This window comes from Apis cerana, linkage group LG1 (assembly GCF_029169275.1).
Source record: "Apis cerana isolate GH-2021 linkage group LG1, AcerK_1.0, whole genome shotgun sequence".
Classification (NCBI taxonomy): Eukaryota; Metazoa; Arthropoda; class Insecta; order Hymenoptera; family Apidae; genus Apis; species Apis cerana.
The window spans coordinates 3,012,660-3,032,779 of NC_083852.1; the positions used below are offsets into that span (position 1 = coordinate 3,012,660).

At 23.5% G+C, this 20,120-nt stretch overlaps 7 protein-coding genes across 12 annotated transcripts; 4 read left to right on the plus strand and 3 right to left on the minus strand.

The window, feature by feature from the left end:
* Positions 1 to 266: 266 nt before the first annotated feature.
* On the plus strand, positions 267 to 1,314 carry LOC107994687 (small proline-rich protein 2I-like). Its single transcript, XM_017051693.3, has 2 exons — positions 267 to 643; positions 772 to 1,314. The coding sequence occupies exons 1-2, from the start codon at positions 488 to 490 to the stop codon at positions 982 to 984; spliced, it is 369 nt and encodes a 122-aa protein (XP_016907182.2). The 5' UTR covers positions 267 to 487; the 3' UTR covers positions 985 to 1,314.
* A 24-nt stretch (positions 1,315 to 1,338) lies between these two features.
* Positions 1,339 to 4,570, plus strand: LOC107994757 (radial spoke head 1 homolog). Its single transcript, XM_028665289.2, has 6 exons — positions 1,339 to 1,398; positions 1,652 to 1,871; positions 2,552 to 2,778; positions 2,864 to 2,968; positions 3,115 to 3,330; positions 4,077 to 4,570. Exons 1-6 carry the CDS (start codon positions 1,339 to 1,341, stop codon positions 4,221 to 4,223), a joined length of 975 nt encoding a protein of 324 aa, XP_028521090.1. The 3' UTR covers positions 4,224 to 4,570.
* A 71-nt stretch (positions 4,571 to 4,641) lies between these two features.
* On the minus strand, positions 4,642 to 8,178 carry LOC108003091 (uncharacterized). The gene is made up of 4 exons (XM_017065190.3): positions 7,298 to 8,178; positions 7,071 to 7,181; positions 6,735 to 6,998; positions 4,642 to 6,658 (listed from the first exon to the last, which is right to left on the minus strand). Exons 1-4 carry the CDS (start codon positions 7,527 to 7,529, stop codon positions 6,462 to 6,464), a joined length of 804 nt encoding a protein of 267 aa, XP_016920679.1. The 5' UTR covers positions 7,530 to 8,178; the 3' UTR covers positions 4,642 to 6,461.
* Positions 8,179 to 8,940: 762 nt separating this feature from the next.
* Positions 8,941 to 10,649, plus strand: LOC108003090 (uncharacterized). The gene is made up of 4 exons (XM_017065189.2): positions 8,941 to 9,193; positions 9,572 to 9,712; positions 9,901 to 10,044; positions 10,339 to 10,649. Exons 1-4 carry the CDS (start codon positions 9,047 to 9,049, stop codon positions 10,477 to 10,479), a joined length of 573 nt encoding a protein of 190 aa, XP_016920678.1. The 5' UTR covers positions 8,941 to 9,046; the 3' UTR covers positions 10,480 to 10,649.
* Positions 10,495 to 12,495, minus strand: LOC133667378 (uncharacterized). Of its 6 annotated transcripts, none has more exons than XM_062085475.1 (6): positions 12,009 to 12,495; positions 11,876 to 11,934; positions 11,552 to 11,578; positions 11,336 to 11,450; positions 11,151 to 11,215; positions 10,495 to 10,992 (listed from the first exon to the last, which is right to left on the minus strand). In XM_062085475.1, exons 2-6 carry the CDS (start codon positions 11,924 to 11,926, stop codon positions 10,990 to 10,992), a joined length of 261 nt encoding a protein of 86 aa, XP_061941459.1. In that variant the 5' UTR covers positions 11,927 to 11,934; positions 12,009 to 12,495; the 3' UTR covers positions 10,495 to 10,989. The 6 variants fall into 6 exon arrangements, 5 of the variants coding, with proteins under 5 accessions (XP_061941459.1, XP_061941440.1, XP_061941454.1 ...); XM_062085456.1 differs by adding an exon at positions 11,665 to 11,754 and having other exon boundaries at positions 11,876 to 12,495; XM_062085463.1 differs by lacking the exon at positions 10,495 to 10,992 and adding an exon at positions 11,665 to 11,754 and having other exon boundaries at positions 11,019 to 11,215.
* A 585-nt stretch (positions 12,496 to 13,080) lies between these two features.
* Positions 13,081 to 15,551, plus strand: LOC107994704 (etoposide-induced protein 2.4). Its single transcript, XM_017051719.3, has 7 exons — positions 13,081 to 13,326; positions 13,469 to 13,544; positions 13,758 to 13,936; positions 14,036 to 14,291; positions 14,381 to 14,724; positions 14,794 to 14,868; positions 14,933 to 15,551. Exons 2-7 carry the CDS (start codon positions 13,530 to 13,532, stop codon positions 15,018 to 15,020), a joined length of 957 nt encoding a protein of 318 aa, XP_016907208.1. The 5' UTR covers positions 13,081 to 13,326; positions 13,469 to 13,529; the 3' UTR covers positions 15,021 to 15,551.
* A 423-nt stretch (positions 15,552 to 15,974) lies between these two features.
* On the minus strand, positions 15,975 to 18,019 carry LOC107994712 (transforming growth factor beta regulator 1). Its single transcript, XM_017051735.3, has 5 exons — positions 17,806 to 18,019; positions 17,431 to 17,659; positions 17,077 to 17,353; positions 16,734 to 16,953; positions 15,975 to 16,646 (listed from the first exon to the last, which is right to left on the minus strand). The coding sequence occupies exons 1-5, from the start codon at positions 17,923 to 17,925 to the stop codon at positions 16,473 to 16,475; spliced, it is 1,020 nt and encodes a 339-aa protein (XP_016907224.1). The 5' UTR covers positions 17,926 to 18,019; the 3' UTR covers positions 15,975 to 16,472.
* Between the last annotated feature and the right edge of the window lie 2,101 nt (positions 18,020 to 20,120).

Sequence of the window (20,120 nt, forward strand, 5' to 3'; positions counted from 1 at the left end):
TTCTTTGTTTGTATTTAACACGTACTATAAATAAGATACAAATTATTTCCCTTTCAAGATTACAATATATTTTAATTTTTTAAATTTAAAATTTTTAATTTAATTAATATTTAAATATGTACAGATTTTTAAATACTTTTATAAAAAGTAATACAATATTCTAATAATTCAATATATAAAAAATATCAAAGAATTGTATGAATATATTATGTGAATATATTTACTTTAAATAAAAAAAAAAAAGATAAAATCGATTCAAAGCGAATTTATTTATTTACGATATATACAAATATGAAATATCTTTAGATCAAATTCTTTCAAAATTCTTAATAATACGAAGAATTATATATCTAAAATATAAATCTGAAATATTCTAAATTGCACAAAATTTCTATTTTTGATTAAACTAATTGTATGATATTTAAAAATATCGTGATATATATTCCTGGGAGATTAATTCTGTTAGAAATACATTCACTAAATAAAAATGTCTTCTTACGAAAGCGCGAAGCCTAACAGCACTCTACCTCCACGATGTTACCATTGCAAACCTCCACCATTTTATTGCCCGAAATATGGCTGTCCACCTCCGCAACAATATCCACCTTCAAAATATTGTTGTCCTTCTCCATGTCCACCTTTCGTATGTTATATAGTATAAATTAAAATTATATTTTATATTTATTATTATATCTATTATGTTATTTATATTATTTTCAAAAATACATTTTACAATAAAATCCTATTGTTTTTATTTTTTTTTATTTCTAGATATGTAGGCCACGACCAGAACCTCCACCGAAACCACCAACCCTATACATAGTAAATTGTTTACCACCTCCTGATCCACCAGCTCCTAAATGTATACCACCAAAATTAATTCCACCACCATCATGCGTACGTTATTGTATCACTGATATATGTGGAAAATCGTGCTATTGTCCTCGCTACTTTACTGATCCTCAGTGTATGAAATGTTGTTGACTATTGAGAAGACTAAAAATTATATTGTATTTCGTATTTTTAATTATTTTATTGTATATAAATTATAAAAAAAACTTGAGACTTTGATATTATAATAACATAATCGTTGATAAAAATTTATTTATTTGTTAAATTACATTCTTTGTTACAAATTTTCAAATAATTAATATATAATAATAATAATACTAAAAATAAAAGGTGCAAATGATTTAATATATATAACCAAATAAAAATATTATAACCAAATTTGCGTCAAATGTCAGTCAACAAATTAACAAAACAAAAATCAATTTTAAAGAAATTGGTTTATATGTAACTTAAAGGGATAGAAAGCACACATATATACAGAATAAAATGTTAGAAAATCCGGAAATAATCGGTGAAAGAGGAGAAGAGGAGGCAAATCCTTTAGGGGTAAGTACTTCTTATTCTAAATAATTATTATATTAATCTTCATAATATCTTTTTTAGAATTACGTTTATTCGTTTATTAATCTTATCTTCCAAATCTTTCTGCAGATCTGGTTATATCCCATATAAATTTTAATCATTCAAAATTGAAATTGTCATTTTAATATAAAATTTGATGAAGTGAGGCTAAAAAATTTTTGAAAAAAATTTGAGAAAAATGGAATGAATAATAAAATAAAATATAATACAATTATAGTTATATGAAGGTGAACGAAATGAAAAAGGGGACAGACACGGCCGTGGCAAAGCTTTGCTTCCAAATGGCGATATGTACGTCGGTCAATATTGCAAAGGATTGAGACACGCTCGAGGCTTGTATGTGTTTAAAAACGGCGCTCGATACGATGGCGAGTGGCGGCAAGGTGTAAAATACGGCCAAGGAACATTTTGGTATCCTGATGGAACGCGATACGAGGGTAAAAAAATATTAAAAGAACCATGCTTATTTTTATCATCACATTACATTATTTTTTGAAATTTTATAATTTAATATATTTTTTTAAACTATAAGTAAAAAGTAAATATCAGAAAAATTTCATTTCCATATCATTTTTATACTTATCTGTTACAAGTATCATTTTTTTAAGAATTTTTCGATATTTTTTTTAATTTATTCAAGATTCAAATATATACCGGATGTTTTATATTTTTCATAATATTAAGAAATATTTTAAATAAAAGTTGAATGGTTTTTGTATTTTCATATATCTGCATTATTAATTTTTTTTTATAAATGAACTTGTGAAGATCAACTTTGTTCTTTTAAAATAAAATCATCAGTTTTTTGATACACGAATCAATATATCTCTAAAAAAAAAAAATATTACATTATATATAAGTCGAAAAATTATTAGTTCAGAAGATAATAATAAATATCTTTCAAAGTTTTTTTTATTTATAAAACAATGTATTAGTATATGCATTAAAAAAATGTATGATTTGAAAAGTTTGTTATAATTTCCTTTTTTCACTTGTATCATAGGATTAAACTCTACAATATAAATCTTTTTGAAAATAAACATCACAAATTATAAAATACAAAAAGAAAAAAGGAAATGTTTGATGCACTGTGTGCAGATTAGCTCGTGTTCCGCAGGCGAATGGAAACGCGACACGAAATATGGTTTTGGCGTGTATTACTACATAAATGGGGACGTTTATGAGGGATCTTGGAAGAAAAATCTTCGACACGGTATGGGATCTTATCTTTACGCCAGTACGAATACAAAATTTATGGGTACGTGGATTAAGGATCGCATGCAAGGACCCGGGCAGTTAATTCATCCCCGACATCGATTCCACGGATTTTGGGAACTCAATTTGGTAAGAAATTTTTGCGAAATTATGATTTTATCATTATTAAAACATTGTTGTTTAATGAAATTATTGAGAAAATATATAATCATAGCCTTATGGTCGAGGATGCTTTACTTTCGAAAATGCTTGCATGCAACATGGACATTATGTGCACGTGAAAGATCCTGATTACGATGAGACAAAAGAAATTATCGAGGTGATAAAATTAATTTCTCAAAACTGATAGAATAATTTTACAATTCATTACATGGTTAAAAACATCAAATTTAAGTTTTTTTTTTTTGATTTAATTAAGATATCAAATAAATTCTCTTTGTATTCGCGCAATAATTTTGGATACAGGAAGTAGCAGAACCACCATCACCAGAACCTACTGCGGTAGAAACTGAAGCAGAAACGGATGTTACAGGGACCGAGATTACAAAACCGGAAGTTAAACCTGCACCTTTTGAACCACCTCGTTTGAAGAAAGGTATTATTGCGTTGTGGCGTGCACGTTGTATCACACCGTACAATCCTGATTTATTACCACCTGAACCAGTGCCTTTGCAAGAGGAGGTAAGAACATTCATAATTAATTTTTTAGCATTGAAAATTTATAAAAAATGATCTGAGCGAAAAGATCGGATTTTTCTCTAAGATCAAATTTTTCTAAAAATTTTTAGAAAAATAATATTCAAAATTAATTTAATTTTAAACAATATTAAAATAATTTTAATACGTAAAAGATAAATTTTGTAAAAAAAAGTTATTGCGAAATATTCAATTGGAAGAGATCTAAATTATCCCATTTTTGCAGTTTTAAGGATTAAATAAAAATTATATAGAACTTATATCTTATGACTCATTTTATTTATTTACGATATTATTAACACGGTATATTTTTAAATCGTTTAATTAATTATCTAAAAGGGAAATTGTGATATTTTACATTATTTAAGAATTTATTAGAGAATTATCGAATTCAAATTTTGAAAGTGTACAAAAAATTTATAATTCTATATATCTATGCATATCTATGTATACACCTAAACATGTATTAAAAATTTTTAAGATACATTTAATTATATCTATTATGTATCTTTAGCTATGATTTATTTTAAAAAATGGCAGGTTGTTTCTTCTTACTTATTTTCGATTTTTTTTTAAATAATTGTTATTTATATATAATCATATTATAAATATTACTTAAAACATAATATTAAATTATTATTGCATTATTAATTTTACATCATTTTGAAACTATTAAATTCAAGATGAATTAAAAAAGATTTTAAATTAATCTCTTAATTTATAATTTTTAGATATCTGTAGATTCACTAATAGATAAGTGTTCAGAGGATTTATCAATAGTACCAGAACAATTCTTGAAATATGAAGACGAATATGAAGGTGAAGGGGAAATCTATTATGAAGAAGATTATCCTACACCATCTCCTAAAATAGCTTAATTAGAAGAATCAAATATGAACATAATTTCTTTTCCTAATGCATCAATGCGAAGAATTAAATATTTATATGATTCGATTTCAATGTTTAAAAAGTGTTTAAATAGTTTATATAATTCAATATCAATTCGTTATCTTTCAATAAGGAGAAAAAATTGTAATAAATCCTAAAAATGTAAAAATTCGCGAAAATAAAATTTACCTTATTTTATATACAATATAATCATATTAAATAATATCACTCTAACATTTATATATTGTAACAAGAAAAATGTTACAAAGATTCATTCAAATATTCCTCACAATTAAAATAAAAATATATAAAAAAATAATTATGATAAAATATAAAATTGTATTTATATGTTTACACGCATGCGCGCATGCGATTACATCATTCATATGGTTAGGCAAAAACGCAACATGTTTTTAAGCAGTTTATTTAGGAAATTATAATAACAAATGTGCGTATGTGCCCATAATACGAGACAATGTAAAGAACGTATTTTACAGGCACGCATAGGTCTTTGTTCGAAAGTTTCATTTGCAAAGTATTTAATGTGTAAGTGTATGTATATGTAAGTATGTACGTACGTGTAATACATTAAATATCAGCAACAAATAGAACGAGGGTATGTGTTCATAACATTAGCTAAGCGTACGCTCAAGATAATTGCAGTCTATTCAGTTTTAATCGAAAGATCAATTTTATTATAATAATCATGTACTTAAATACGCAAGAGATTTTCATGTCTTCTATATCCTTGAAAGCGCAAGCTCGCTCGTATCATTCGTTAAGGTTTCTTTTTTTTTTTTTTTTTTTATTTCTTTTTCCCTTTTATGGCATACAAGCGTGTATATTTCAAAAGTACGTTCGTCAATAGTAACACGTAAATAGATAACTATATATATATATATATAGAAAGAGAGAAAGAGATATGATTTCGAAGTATATTTACAATATCTTGATTGAACCGGACTTAAATAGGAAGACGAAAACGTTGTCTTGAAAAATACAGATAAAGAAGTTATATTAAAGTGGAAGAAACGTTTTTTTTTTTTTTTTTTTTTTACATTAATAAAACGTCGAGAAATACATTTTGTTTTTTCAATCGAAAGTTCTCCATCCTCACTACATTAACCTAAATACCAATCAAATACGATGATTTCTTAAAAATTGTTTTTTTTTCTAACGATACTAATAAATACTGGCATTCAAATGTTTCGAAATACTAAAAGGAGCGTGAGTTTAATATACATATGTATATTTATATATATATATATATATTTATATATAGTTTACCCCTTAATTTTCAAACGAGTCTTTATAAAACGGTTATTCGACTACATTGACATAAAGGCTCAATGGAGGTCGAAAGGTTTTAAAAGGACGGAGGAGAGGGCAAAGGAATAAAAAACGTGTTTTGCGAAGTATCGCAGTCTTTTAACAATAAGCTATTTATACAAGTGAATATGACTATCTTCACTTGTAGAAGAACTGTTAAACAGCTGCCGTTTAATTAAACGCCATAAAGTAGTATGTATCATGTTTTAGCGCGTTGACGACGGTAAAATTTCTCTTATATGTTATCACAGTGTTCGATGACACTTTCGTGTTAGAATATTTTTTTTTTCTTTTTTATGACACGTCCTGAGATTCTACTCAAGTTAAGAATATCCATACGAATTGAATATCGATACGGGTAATCGATGTTGATAGCAAAATACTTCGCTCTACAGCTTTGCGATTTCTTGGCACAATATCAAAAGAATTCGCGATTATTGCGAAATATCCACAGCCCTGAATTGGTTAAAGCATCAACTATTTTTTCTTTCTTATTTTTTTTTTTTTCCTTCCCTCCACGTTTATACCAATTTTAAGAAATCAATCAATTTTGCTATATTCGTTTGACATGATTCATAGCAAAAGTCGCCTTAATTGAGATATTGAATCAAGTACGCTACGAAAAATCAAGAAATGTTATCATGAACGATTACAAAATAAAATTTTAATATTCGAGCGCATTTTATGTGCATTTAAATGTGCAAACGATCCGTTTGTAGATTGTTGTTTTAAGCATCTCAGGTACGTAAAGCGTGGACGAAATTTTGTGCCCTGTTATGATGTGATTTTTATATCCACAAAAAATTTTTGTTCTTCATTTCGCAAAATTTGTCGTTTTGTTCCCAAAATAATAGATTTTTGAACGACTATTTTTCTCTTTAAAGTGAGATCATGTTACTTTACATTAGATCAGGAGGTGGTCTTTGAAATGCGATGCTTGCTACCGAAATGCTACAAAAACCGGCAGTTATCACTCCCAGAAATATGTAAACAGCCGTAATTAACCAAAAGGCAAATAAATATAATGTTTTATTACAATATTTGCCGAGAGCTGGATCATAATTTGGCTCATATTCCTTATATACCCACATTGAGCCTGTAGACAAAGATAAAAAATATAAAAATAAGAATTATAAACATTTAATATATATGTAAGTTTTTATATTACTGACCTATAATAAACCAGCCAAGCATAAAACAATTAATTAATGTTTGCGTTGGAGATTGTCGTATTCTTTCTTCGTCTCTTTCTTCTTGACGTTGCCGTACTCTTGCAGATAAATGTAATAACTGTTTAAAAACACCAAAACCACCACCCACTAATAAATAAACAGGAATATATTCTCCTTGTGGACAATCATAAAGATAAAGTCCTCCAATGACCATCATACATATTGGAACTACTATTGTTACTCCTAAGATAATAGTACATCCAACTGAAATTGTCAAAATATTAAATTAATAACTTTTTATATTGAAATAAAGCATTAATTTATGTTTTTACTTACTAGTGCCTAAAAGTAAGACAATAATATTTTTCAAAAAATCAAATACTCCTTTTGAAACTTTATGTGCTTCCCTCATACGACCAAATAATGAATCATAGGATGGAGGAGGAGCTAAACAGAAACAGAAAAGAACAATAATATTATATATAGCTAATATTTTCATTTAATTAATGAGTTGATAATTCCTAATAAAATTAAGATTTTTTTTTATTAAAAATATTATTTACCATTTGGATCTATGGCTTCTTCATAAGAAGGAGGTGCACCACAATCATTACTCAAAGTAGATGGGTGTCCCAGAGGTAAATTAATATTATGGTATGAAGGTGGAGGAGTATAACAAGTTGATGCTATTTCAGTGCCAGGATTTACACTTTCGTTCGTACTAACGAAATTACTTTGATTTAATTGGCTTAAAGGCATTTCTTCGCGTATATTTGTTGCTTGAAGCCAATGCATGGAGTTTGCATTAAATATTACTTAATGATTCGCCGTTGCCGCTATTGACAACAGCACACATATAATTTTATAACCTATAAATAGCTTTCGTAACTTTGGTATTTTTATGTCGTTTAATAACGCATCACGTCAAGATATGGCACAAATTTTTGAAAAATGTATAAATTGTGTAATTAAATTCAATGTTATACACTTTCGATTGAATCCAAATTGTTGACACATGTAAAGGAAAATAAACACTCTCAAGTACAATGTACGCTCTTTGAAATTTAGCGTGGTGGTAATTCATTCACCGAACGATCAAAAGGTAAAACTTATATAACATTCAGTTTCATTTTGAAAGAAAAAAAAATATACCATATTCTAAGAATGCACAAACTGTCACACCCCCGTTTCAAGAAACACAAAACAATCTTATCGCACAAACCGGCATCTACAATTGATTATGCCCACTTTTCTATAAGGAAATCACTATAAAGTTGTTGCACTGCTAAAGCATGCAACATTTCTTATTGGTTTTATAACATAACAGTATTATCTTTAAAGACACTACTAATTCGGGAAACTTATATACATTTGCGCCACAATAAACCATGTGCGGCATACATACAAATTAGACTCCGTATCGAATACTGGCCGATCGATGATATTCGATATTAGTCGATTTTGTCGATGTTTCAATTTCAAATGCGGGAAATCCATAATTTCAAAATATTTTCAATTTTATATAATAATGTTCTTTATTATTTTACTTTTTTATAGTAATATTTGTATTAAGTAAAAATATATATTCTATAATAAATTTCTTTACCTTTATTCTATTTTTAATTCATTAACATAAATTATTATATAATATACAATATACAACAACATTGTACAATATATTAATAGAGAAAAAATGCAAAACAATTTGTATTTGATATATTCATTAAACAAAGTCTAATGAATGTTCTATTTTCTTTTAATACCAACTTATTTTTTTTTAAAGATTATAAAGAAAAAAAACATAAAAAAAGAAAATAAAATAAATTCACATATTTATAACATTATAAATTATATTTTAGTTTAAATTGCTATATATTTTTGGTCATATGATGTAATTAAAACTTGTAATTATTGAATTCTGTCATATAATAATATATCTATTTTATTGTTATTTAATCTTAAATTAGAAAAAAAAGAAATACTAACAATTTATTACGTAATTTCCTAGAGATTACTTTTGATAATCTCGTTAAATAACAAGCACGAAAATAGATGATATCTTGTTTATATTTCTCATTTTCCACTATATTATAGATAATTTTTCTTGCACGTTGAATTTTATTTCCCACAATTTCGTATTTGATAAAAAAATGATGATTAAATGATTAAATGTCACGTAACCATATCTTATTTCATTTTAGTTATAATAACAAAAGGACAGGATTGTTAATTGATTATTATTTCAAAACAATTAATTATAATGACGATATACAGGAAGCATAGTATATAGGAAGTTTTTTATAGCTTTAAATATGATCCGTGCATCAGTTGAAGAGCAAAGTTGTTTTTATAACAATTGTTTAATGTTTTCTGTTACAATCATGAAGTCACCAATTGAAAAACTATTATTAATATTTGTTTTATGTATCATCTCATCTTCATATATATTGAACGTTAAGGTAAAATATAGGGTGACTTACTTACTTATAGAATATTGTAAATTTTTGCAACTATTTTATTTCTTTGAAACTATTGTATATATTTATTAACTGATTTTAATTATTTTTAATTCTTTCCTCTTATTTAAATAAAATTTTATACAATTAAATAATATTTGAAATAATTTCATTTAAAAAATATATAAATCTTTGTTGTAATTAATTTATTTGAAATATATTTTAAAGTTGTAATGATAATTGTTAAAAATAATTTCAAAAATTATTATTTTTAAATTTTTTTAATTACAAAAATTCAATATATAAAACAATTTTAATATAATAAACAAATAATACTAAAAATACAATATTTTGACTCAATTATCATTTTTTCTTTTTCAGGCAGAGAATAAAGTTACAGTAAATAGCATTAATGTCGATGTCTCAAATGAAGATATACTCGAATCTTGGGATGCTAGTATTTCAAATAATCTCATTAGTATAACGCCTAAGATAAAAAAGGATTGTCCGAGTATATTAAAAGTATATTTTGATCTTAATTAAATATATTTTTTAAATATTGTCTAAATATATTTTAAAATATTATTTTCAAATATTTCAACATACTAAAAATAAATAATTTTGCATAAAAAATTAGATATATTTTCTATTCTTTTTATAGAATTTATTGATTGAACTAAAATAAAATAATATTTTTCTGCTTTTTTCAGATAGATATTAAAATATATCAAAATGATCAATTGGTAAGCCAAATGACAAAGCAGTTCGAAAAACCGTTCAAGGATTTGGAAAATGCTAATTTGTGCACATCAGTTGAATATATAGATGAAGATGATGCATGTTCTATTGCACCGGTAATAAGACATATGTACAATACAAAATATTTCTTTTTTTTTTCTTAATCGAAATATTAAAACACACAAAAAAAGAAAATAGATAATCCTTTCAGTAAATTATTATTAATTATAATTAATTAATAATTATAAATAATTAATTAATTATAATTAATCCTATTAATCCCTATTAACAATATAATATTTTCGATCAAAAAGAATTAATATTGATATATATTGTTTATTATATTTGAATTTTCTTTTATTAATATTAATACATTATTATTAAAATAATATTAATGAATTATCGAATAGGGTGAACAAAATGCTTCAGATTGCGATGTAAGTTCGATGTTCAACAGTATGAATCCTGGAAATTACAAAACTGTATGCGAAATGATGGAAAGTGACACTTTATTCGCTACTGCGACATTGGAGGTAACAGTAGAAGAATAAAAATAAGATAATTGATGTCACTTGAGGATTATTATTACATTTATTTTGATGTTTACAACATTTAATATTACTAATTATATATATGATTACTTGTTATTTGTTTAATATTGCAACAGTAACTGATTTTATCTTTTAAACTAAATAAAAATATTACCATAGTTATTACATAACTCTTCATTTTTATGTAAACTTCCTCTTCCAAAGATAAAGATATTTTATATATTTTAAGAAACAATATTTCAACAATTTTCAAAATTTTATTTTTAATTGTAAATACATATATATTTAATTTTCATTATCTTTAACTGGACACATTTCAAAAAGTTCAATAAATTGACTTGTCTTTGAAAAAGAAAGATAATAACAAAGCAAGAAATGAAGATACAAAAGAAGAATGCTAACTCTACTTATATTTTCAAATTTCTTTTTATCAAATATATTGTTTTTTCTTGGCAAAATATTTTTGATATTTGATTGAAATGTCTTCTTCTTTGAATCATCAAGTATTTTCTACTGTGCGATAATAATAAATAATATTATTTCAATATAATAACATTTTTTATAATTATTATTTCTTAATACAATAATAAAATATACAATAAAAACATTTTTAATATATAGTAATATATAATAATATTTATTTATTTTTAAATAAAAATAAAAATGCTTACTTCAAAATTAGTATTTTTTTTCACATTTAATACTTTTGATGAATCAGTTTTTTTTTCAATATTTTCTATAGCAAAAAGGATTCTAATAAATTCTATTTTATTCTTTTAAACATATATTAAACATATGACTAAAAAACAATTAATAATTGTCTAAAATTGTTAATTGATATAAAATCAAAACTTACGTATAAAATGACAATTTGATTTTGTATTATTTCTTGAAAACATTAATTTTTGAAATTTTATTGGTAGACATTTTATTTTTTTTTTATTATTATTAACTTCCATTGGTTTATCATTCTGTTATTTCAAATAAATAGATTTAATAATTAAATGATTTAAATAATAAAATTTAATATTATTTAAAAAATATACATAATATATTTTATTATTAAGCTTACTTTATTATTTTCTAATTTTCTTTTTTCCTGTAAATTTTCAATAAAATCTGAAATAATAAATGAATGCAAAATATTTGTATAGATTTAAAAAATAAACTTATTTTATTTGAAACCTTCTCTTGAAAAAAAACATCTTTTAGTGGATAAAACACTTTTTTTGGAAATTTTCCATTGAAAGAAGCTACATTCGTTGTACTTGAATCCTTTAAATTATAATTTATCGTGTGAAACAAAGAAATTAGTAAATCAGAATTTAATTTTTCTTTTACAATGACAAATTAAAAAATTAAAAAAAATGAAAAATTTTTTAAACGAAAAATTTACCACATGTAAAGGCATCCAAATATGATCTCTGCCACCACGTAATCTTATCATAGAATTTGCTTGGACAAAATAATGAAGAAAATTAATTCTCTTATAATAAATATATAAAAAAAATAAATACAATAACATTTACATTTAATACAATAATACAATTAATTTAAATATAAATATGAAATAAAAATAATATAAATATTTGTTTAATTGTAATAATTAATGTTATGTTATATATATAGTAACATTTAATTTAATAGATAAAAAATTGTAAATAAATAAATAAATTAATACAGTGCAGATAGAGGTTAAGTCATACTTTGAGTTAGATAGGTTACTCCAAAATTATCGCGCGATTTACAAATTCCACTTTTTGAACGAATTTTCATATTTTATTATATATGTTATATCTTTTAAATTACAAATTATTGTTAATCAATAGTAATAATCAATAATAATAATTAATATGAAAGAATGATTGACATCAATTATAAGTAGTAGCGGCGATCATTTAATTCAAGTTCCAATATATTTAGCATTTTATTTTTTTTTATTTGTATCAATTAACAATAATTATATATAATGATCGGCATATTTTTATTTGTTATCTTTCTTGTGCAAAAAGCTAACATAAACTTCACATCATATATAAAATAATTATATATAATATTATATAAAATTAAAATTATTTAAAATTATTTAAATATAAAAATCAAGAATCAAAGATTTTTATATGAATATATAAATAATAATGTCATACTTATAAATTATGTAAATATATTTTATATTTTCATAATTATTTTTTAAATTTAATTAAATTTAATTTCATTTATTATATTCGATACAAAATGATATAATATAAAATGTATATGTATGTTTTATAATATTATTTTACTTATAATAATAAATAAAAATTATTAAAGATAAATGTCTTTTAATAAAAATAATAATAACTTGTAAATAAATTATATAAATTTCAGGTTCAGCAAAACTTGGCTTCATCTATTTTCTGCCAGTATTAATATCTTCTTACAAATGTGTGAATTAAGTAAAGAACTTCTATACATGTATAGTATATATATGTGTATGTTTTAAAATTGTATTGTTTAAAAATAAATATACAATTACAAATAATTATTAATTATTATATATAAATATAAATAAATATATTCCAATTTTTCAAATGCTTTATATTTTTATATGTTTGAATTAGTAGTAGATTTATTAAAGATCAAAGATTCATTGCTTAGTGACCTTTATATCTATTAACATAATGTTAACCTTTGCCTGCAATGAAAAGTAATCAGTTGATACATATTCGTAAAGTCATTTTTTAATTTAACTTTACGAAACGTTGCAACAATAGTTTCGTTAATTTAGTTGGCAGCGCATATTTTTGCGCTTTGAAAGAAAAATTTCTAATTCGATCAGATATTCTTATTTATATTGAATGACAATATGTACGTGTTTGAGATATTAAAAAATTTATTTCTAAACTTATTTACTTTCATATCATAAATATTTTGCTCATATTCACTTTTAATGTGTTTTTGTATTACTGCCATTGACAATTATGTTATTTCAAAAATGTTTTTTTGGCAGATTATTCAACATATTCAAATTATAGATTAATTATATTGTATTGTGATTATTATCGTGAAATATGGATAACGTGACAGTGAGTATTAAATTTCATTTTAAATACAAAAATATGATTTTCCTAACCTTATATAATAATATCAGATTTTTATCATAATTTTTTCTTTTTAATTATTTTTTTATATAATTTTATAATTAAATATATTTTCTATCATATATTTTTATAATATAAATTTCTTATGAAGTAATAGTAGAATTAAAATTAATTTTAAAAAGAAATTTTTCTTTTTAGGGAATAATACATGCCATGTATCGAGGATTTGTAGATAGTTTGAGAGGAGCTATTGTCTTATTTTATATGGACAAACGAATTAATGAAAAATTATCTAAACCACCCTTAAATAAAACAGAAAGTCATGGAAAAGACATAGCAGTCATACCTCATCCTCCAAAGCATTTTAATCATTTAAGGTATATAGTTAAATTATATAATAAAATATATCAAAATTTTAATATTTTATATCTTATATATGTATATATCTTTATGAGTACATTATAATGTATTTTCAGAGAATCAAAAGTGTTAAAAAGAACAATTCAATGTTGTGCTTTAAATGGTGGTGTATTTTGGGTCAGCATATTAATTTTTGAATGTGGTTTACTTCCATTTCTCAAGTACTTATTGACCATTATATTTGGTCATTCACCGGGTATGGGTATGACTGTGTGGTCTTGGATGAAACCATTTCTGTCATTAACTTTTGGCACTGTATGGGTACTACCACTATTTGTGCTCAGTAGGATAGTCAACAGTTTATGGTTTCAGGTATGAGTTATTTGATCTCAGAACGAGAAGCTTTGGCCAGTAACCATTGAAGGGGTTAATATCACATGCTATATTTGTAAACCATGTAGGACATAGCGGACAGTGCTTATAGGTATAGGCAAGGAAGGCCATTACTTTTATCTAGTGTGAGCAAGCTCGTAGCAGACACGCTTTTCAGTATATTGGTTCAAGCATTATTTTTGGGTCAAGGAATGTTGGTATCCAGGATTCCATTACCTCTTGTAGGTGACATTCTTGCCCTTATACATATGTGCCTTTTATATGCTCTCTATGCTTTTGAATACAAATGGTTCAATATGGGTTGGGAGCTACATAGACGATTAAGTTTTATTGAAAGTAATTGGCCATATTTTGTGGGTTTTGGTCTGCCATTAGCAGTACTTACCCAACTGCCCAGTTCGTATGTAATAAGGTAATTGATTTCTTTAAATATCATGTTTCCTATGCAGTAATATTACTAATTAATCTATTGTTATTTTAGTGGCTGTGTTTTTTCTATATTGTTCCCGTTATTTATTGTAAGTGGAAATGAAGCAGTACCTGTGACTGGAGTATGGTATGTATCTTTATAAATTATATATTCTATTAAATTATATATGAATATTTATTTTTTGTTTCAGTGATTGTCCTTTAAAATTATTTTCACCAGTAATTGCTATTGCAAATACTCTTTTCAATAAAACAATTGGACCAACGAATAGACGGTGACATGAAAGAACATAACAAACTTCTTTAAAATACTAAATATATAGCAATAAACCGTCTTTTTCAGGTTTTCATATAAATTTTATTAATTTTGATGAAGTATATGCTTAATTAATTTTCTTGTGTTAAGTTTTATATAATCAAATTGAAATGAAAATTTTCATTTTATTCATTTTCTATAATATAATTGAAATTTAAGACATAATTTATGTTTTAATAGTGGTATTTATAAAAATAGATAAATTCATAGATATGCAAAAATAAATTACAATAAAGAAAAGTATTTGTAAATGCATTATATCTAAATAAAACTTATTGAAGATACACACAGTAAAAAATTTATAAATTTGGTAATATTTGAAAAGTTAGTTATAGATGTTCTTTATTGTATTGCAAGAAATTAAAATAACTTGAAATTTTATACATTTTTATTATTACTATTAAAACATGATAAAAATAATATGCTTTAATAAAATAATTGCGCATATAAAAAAAATTCCTAATACCTTTTATAAATTATACAACTAAAAGAAATTAAATAGCGTTGCCTAAAAATTTGCACAATTAAAAATAATTTTTGGATTACATTAATTAATATATATGTGTGTATACATATATATATATATATATATATATATATATATATATATATACATATGTTTATGTATTTAATTTTTAATTCTTATCCAAATTTGTCAAAGTATATGTTACTTTATACAATGTAATAAATTTATCATTAATGATAGATATTTTAATAATTTGTATATTGTTACTTCTAAGAAAATAAATGTAAACGTAAAAAACAAAAAAAAAAAATAAAAAAAATAGAAACAAATATCATTTCAATATATATATTTTGTAATCAGTTTTATAATTGTATTTTGTTATAACAAAATTGATATTTTGTTATTTTATATCACTATGATATTGTAACTAGTCAACTTTAAAAGTCTTAAGTAATATGTGATAATATTTATTGCAAAATATTTACAACTAAAACATTTAATTATATACATGAAATAGTAGAAGAGAAATGTTTTTATGATACATGTGCATATTAATTGTATATTAATGTTGACATTTAAGTAAAATTTATTTAAAATATATTTTACAGTGATATAGTGTAGTTAAAATTATAATATGTATATCAAGAAAATATTTACAAAGTATTTGTTTCGTAAGTAATTTTTATGTTACTTATCGCAATTTTATTTATACATTATTTCAATAAAATAGAAAAATATTTATAAAGAATAAATTGCTTTATATATTGTAGTTTAATAAATAATATAAAGTGATTTTTTAGAACGAATGTTGCTAGTTTTAAAGATTTTCCAATTTTTTGTAAATATATAATTTAAAGATTAATGTTTGATAATAATGAAATGTGCGTATTGTATCAATACATAAAGCAAAATATCTTTTTCTGAAAAATTTTTCATTGACATATAAAGATCACGAGAGAAGTTCTTGAAGAGCTAAAAGATCATTATCAGATGGTTCTTCTTTAATTCTGTATGAATTTGCTAATGCATAATGCCTATGCAAAGCAGCAAATCCAAGTCCAGGATCTGTTTCTTCTTCCATTACTGGACTTGTTCCTCTTTCTATTGGTTGATTCTTGCTTACCTATATTTGTTAATTAAAATTATTATTTAATTAATTTATTATTTTAATCATAAATGAAATTATTAATGAATAATCATAATTACATACTTCAAAACGTTGTTGTTTGTACATAGCTAATTTACGAGTTCCAGGTGTGCTTTGAATAAGATTTTGTATGGTAGGATGTGAAATTCCAAAAAAATCAGCTCCTTTTGGCGTTATTGAACGAAGTGCAGGAGAAATTGCCATTAATAATTTAGAATGACATTCATCAGGGGTAGATCCAACCAATGGTTGATCTAGATCATTATCAGATACAATTTCAAATCTACAATACAAAATATTTTATATATGTATATATATATATATATATATTATAATATATAATTTTACTATATAATATTATATAATAATTTTATTATATAATTTTATTAATTATTAATGTAATTACCTTGGTTTTGATCCACCATCTAATATTTTACATGTATATAAACTTTTTGTTCTTACATCTCTTAAATTAGCATATACTCTAGTGCTGCAATAACCTACTGGATAAATGAGATCTTCAGTATGATAAGCAATTCTGTCTGATACTACTTCTCCAAGCGAATAAACAGTGAGATCACCCAAAGAAATAGGAAATATAGGTCTTCCATGGACATCTAGTGGTATTAATTGAACTACTTTTCTTGCAGTTTTATTATAACGCTTAGCTTTATTTTTTGGTTCTAAAAATATTGAAGTAGTTTAAAAAGTTATAATTTTTTAAAATAATAAAATATAACAAATTAGAATATTTTAATACCTGAGCCATCAGTCGATACTCTTTTTTTTGTAGTTTTCTTAGGTGTGGAACATTCTGGATTAAATGTATTAGTATTAATACTGTTTGATTGAGATCGAGCTATCATAGTAGAAGGATCTATATCTCCTTGTTGTTGACATAATTTACGTAAAAGAAACAATCTTTCTTCTTTTACAAGCATAAGATTTTCTTGCATTTGTGCAACTTGATCACATAATGCTGCATTTTCCTATAATTATAAAGTTTTTTACAATTTTAATAGTAATCTAATTTGCTATTGTGTTCTCTTTTATTTAGAATAATAATTTATTTTTATAAAAAAAGGAAAAAAATATTATAACTATAAATATTATAGAAATATATTAAGAATCTTACGAATACTGTATCTTTTATAATCCTTTTTAATCTTCGATATTTTTTTTTATATTTTAAATTTTGCTGCAACTCAGCATTTTTCTGAAATTCACTATAATAGTTATCATAAGCTTGAGTCATTTTAAATTCATTATATTAAACACAAAATACAAAGACAAGGTTATGATCTAATGATATTTATAATTATTTTTATCAGATATGTTAGGTTATGTTACAATCTAGGATTATGCAATGCGTAAGATAGTGAATAACTAAATAAATTTATCAAATATAATTTTACATTTATGTATATTTTGATCATTATTTAATATTCAAAGATGATAGCAGTAATATATTTATTTATTAGATGCATATATAAAAATAATTTTTATATTTTTTCATTTATACATATTAAAATTTGTTCATTAAAACTTATTCATACAATAATCATTATCTTTAAATATTTCAGATTTATAAAATAAAATTATTCATAATTTTTTATATTTTGAATTTTTTCATATTTGTTTATATTTGTTATTACATAAAAATTTATATTATAATATATTAAAAATATTTAATTATTTTCTAATTTTTCAAAATCTTTTTTAATTTATTTTTCAATACTATATCATAAAAATTAAAATAAAATAAATTTAAAATTATTGACAAAATAGGAATTTTATTTTAAATAAGCTATTGAATTTGTTGAATCTATCAAGTTAATTTAATTAAAAGAAATGTATATACATATATTTGCATATATTCTGTACATTTTATTCATTTATTATACAAAGAAGGAAGATTCTGGGGCATAAAAGATAAGAAAAATGTTGATTTTATTTCGAAAATACGATTTATTAACCTGTCGAACGTAAATTCTGTAACGCGCATTCGCACGCACAATGTCTTCTCGTCATGCTCGTTTCTACATTTTCACGCACGCAGTATACAAAATCTATATTGTAAACATCGTGACGCGTAGCTTATCCGTTAGACGTAGATTATTCTAGAAATCGGGTTTTTATGTTCTATATCGATTCCAATATTTCAAATCATTGAAAAATTTTCTTTATGCAATTTAATGCGCAAGTTGCGAAGGGACACGTGTTTAGGTACATCCAAATTATCTCTCTCTCTCTCTCTCGATTTTCTATTTATTATATCTTTTTTAATTTCGTTCATAATAATTCGATATTTCAAATGTTTATCAGATATTATTATTTAAAAAAAAATTATTATATATGTATTTGCAGTTCATTTGCGATGAAAAAAAAAGGAATCATCGTTTGAATCAAAAAATTGATTTTAAAAGTTGTTTTAATTTTGAATTTAGCGACTGGTCAATGAATTATTTGTTATATATTATATCTATTATATAACATACATATACATATATATTATTTAATATGTATATTACTTTAAAAAAAGTTTTTTTTATCAAAATTGTATTTTATTATATTCATCAAATGAAAAAAAATTAATTCTAAATTGTGGCTGTAAATAAATATATTAAAATTCACATACATTAATTTTTTATTTAATAAATAATTTTTAGAATTAATTTTTAAAATTCTGATTTTTTGTTATTTAAAATTTTTTTTAAATCAATTTTTTATATTTATCAATGTATTCAAATTCTTTAATTTTTGATTTCAAATATCCCCGAAGTATTTTTATTTTAATTATTTTTTATTATAATTATTAAAAATTTATTTAATAATTATTAATAATTATTAAATTATTAAAAAATTAATATTTTTTTTACAAAATGTAGAATAAAATTCAAATTCGATGATTCCCAAATAGGAGGCAACAAATTAATTTTTAATCACACCTATAATTTCGTTTATTACAGCATCAAATCATTATTAACACACTATTTCTTAATGCATAAATTACAGGTGTGATTAACAATTTGTTAGTTTTTTCTAAAAAATCTTTCTAAAATATACGTATTTTACGATGAGAGAGAGAGAGAGAGAGAGAGAGAGAGAGAGAGAGAGAGAGAGAGAGAGAGAGAGAGAGAGAGAGAGAAATATGTGTACTCCATTCAAAACATGTAAAATAAATTCATACGTAATTGATTAATGTTCTAATTTCATTCAATTGTAAAATAAACATATCCAGATGAACCGATATCATTTTAAATTTCATTCAAGAATTTTTTCGAATTTTTGATGACGTTCAAAATGATATCTAAAAAAAAAAAAAAAAAGAAAGAAAGAAAAATAAAAAATAAAACGATCGATTTTGTAAGTAAATTTCTCCACTTGTCAGCACAGATCATGCACGGTTACGTAGGTACTTACAACGGAGATCATTGTATGGAACGAATT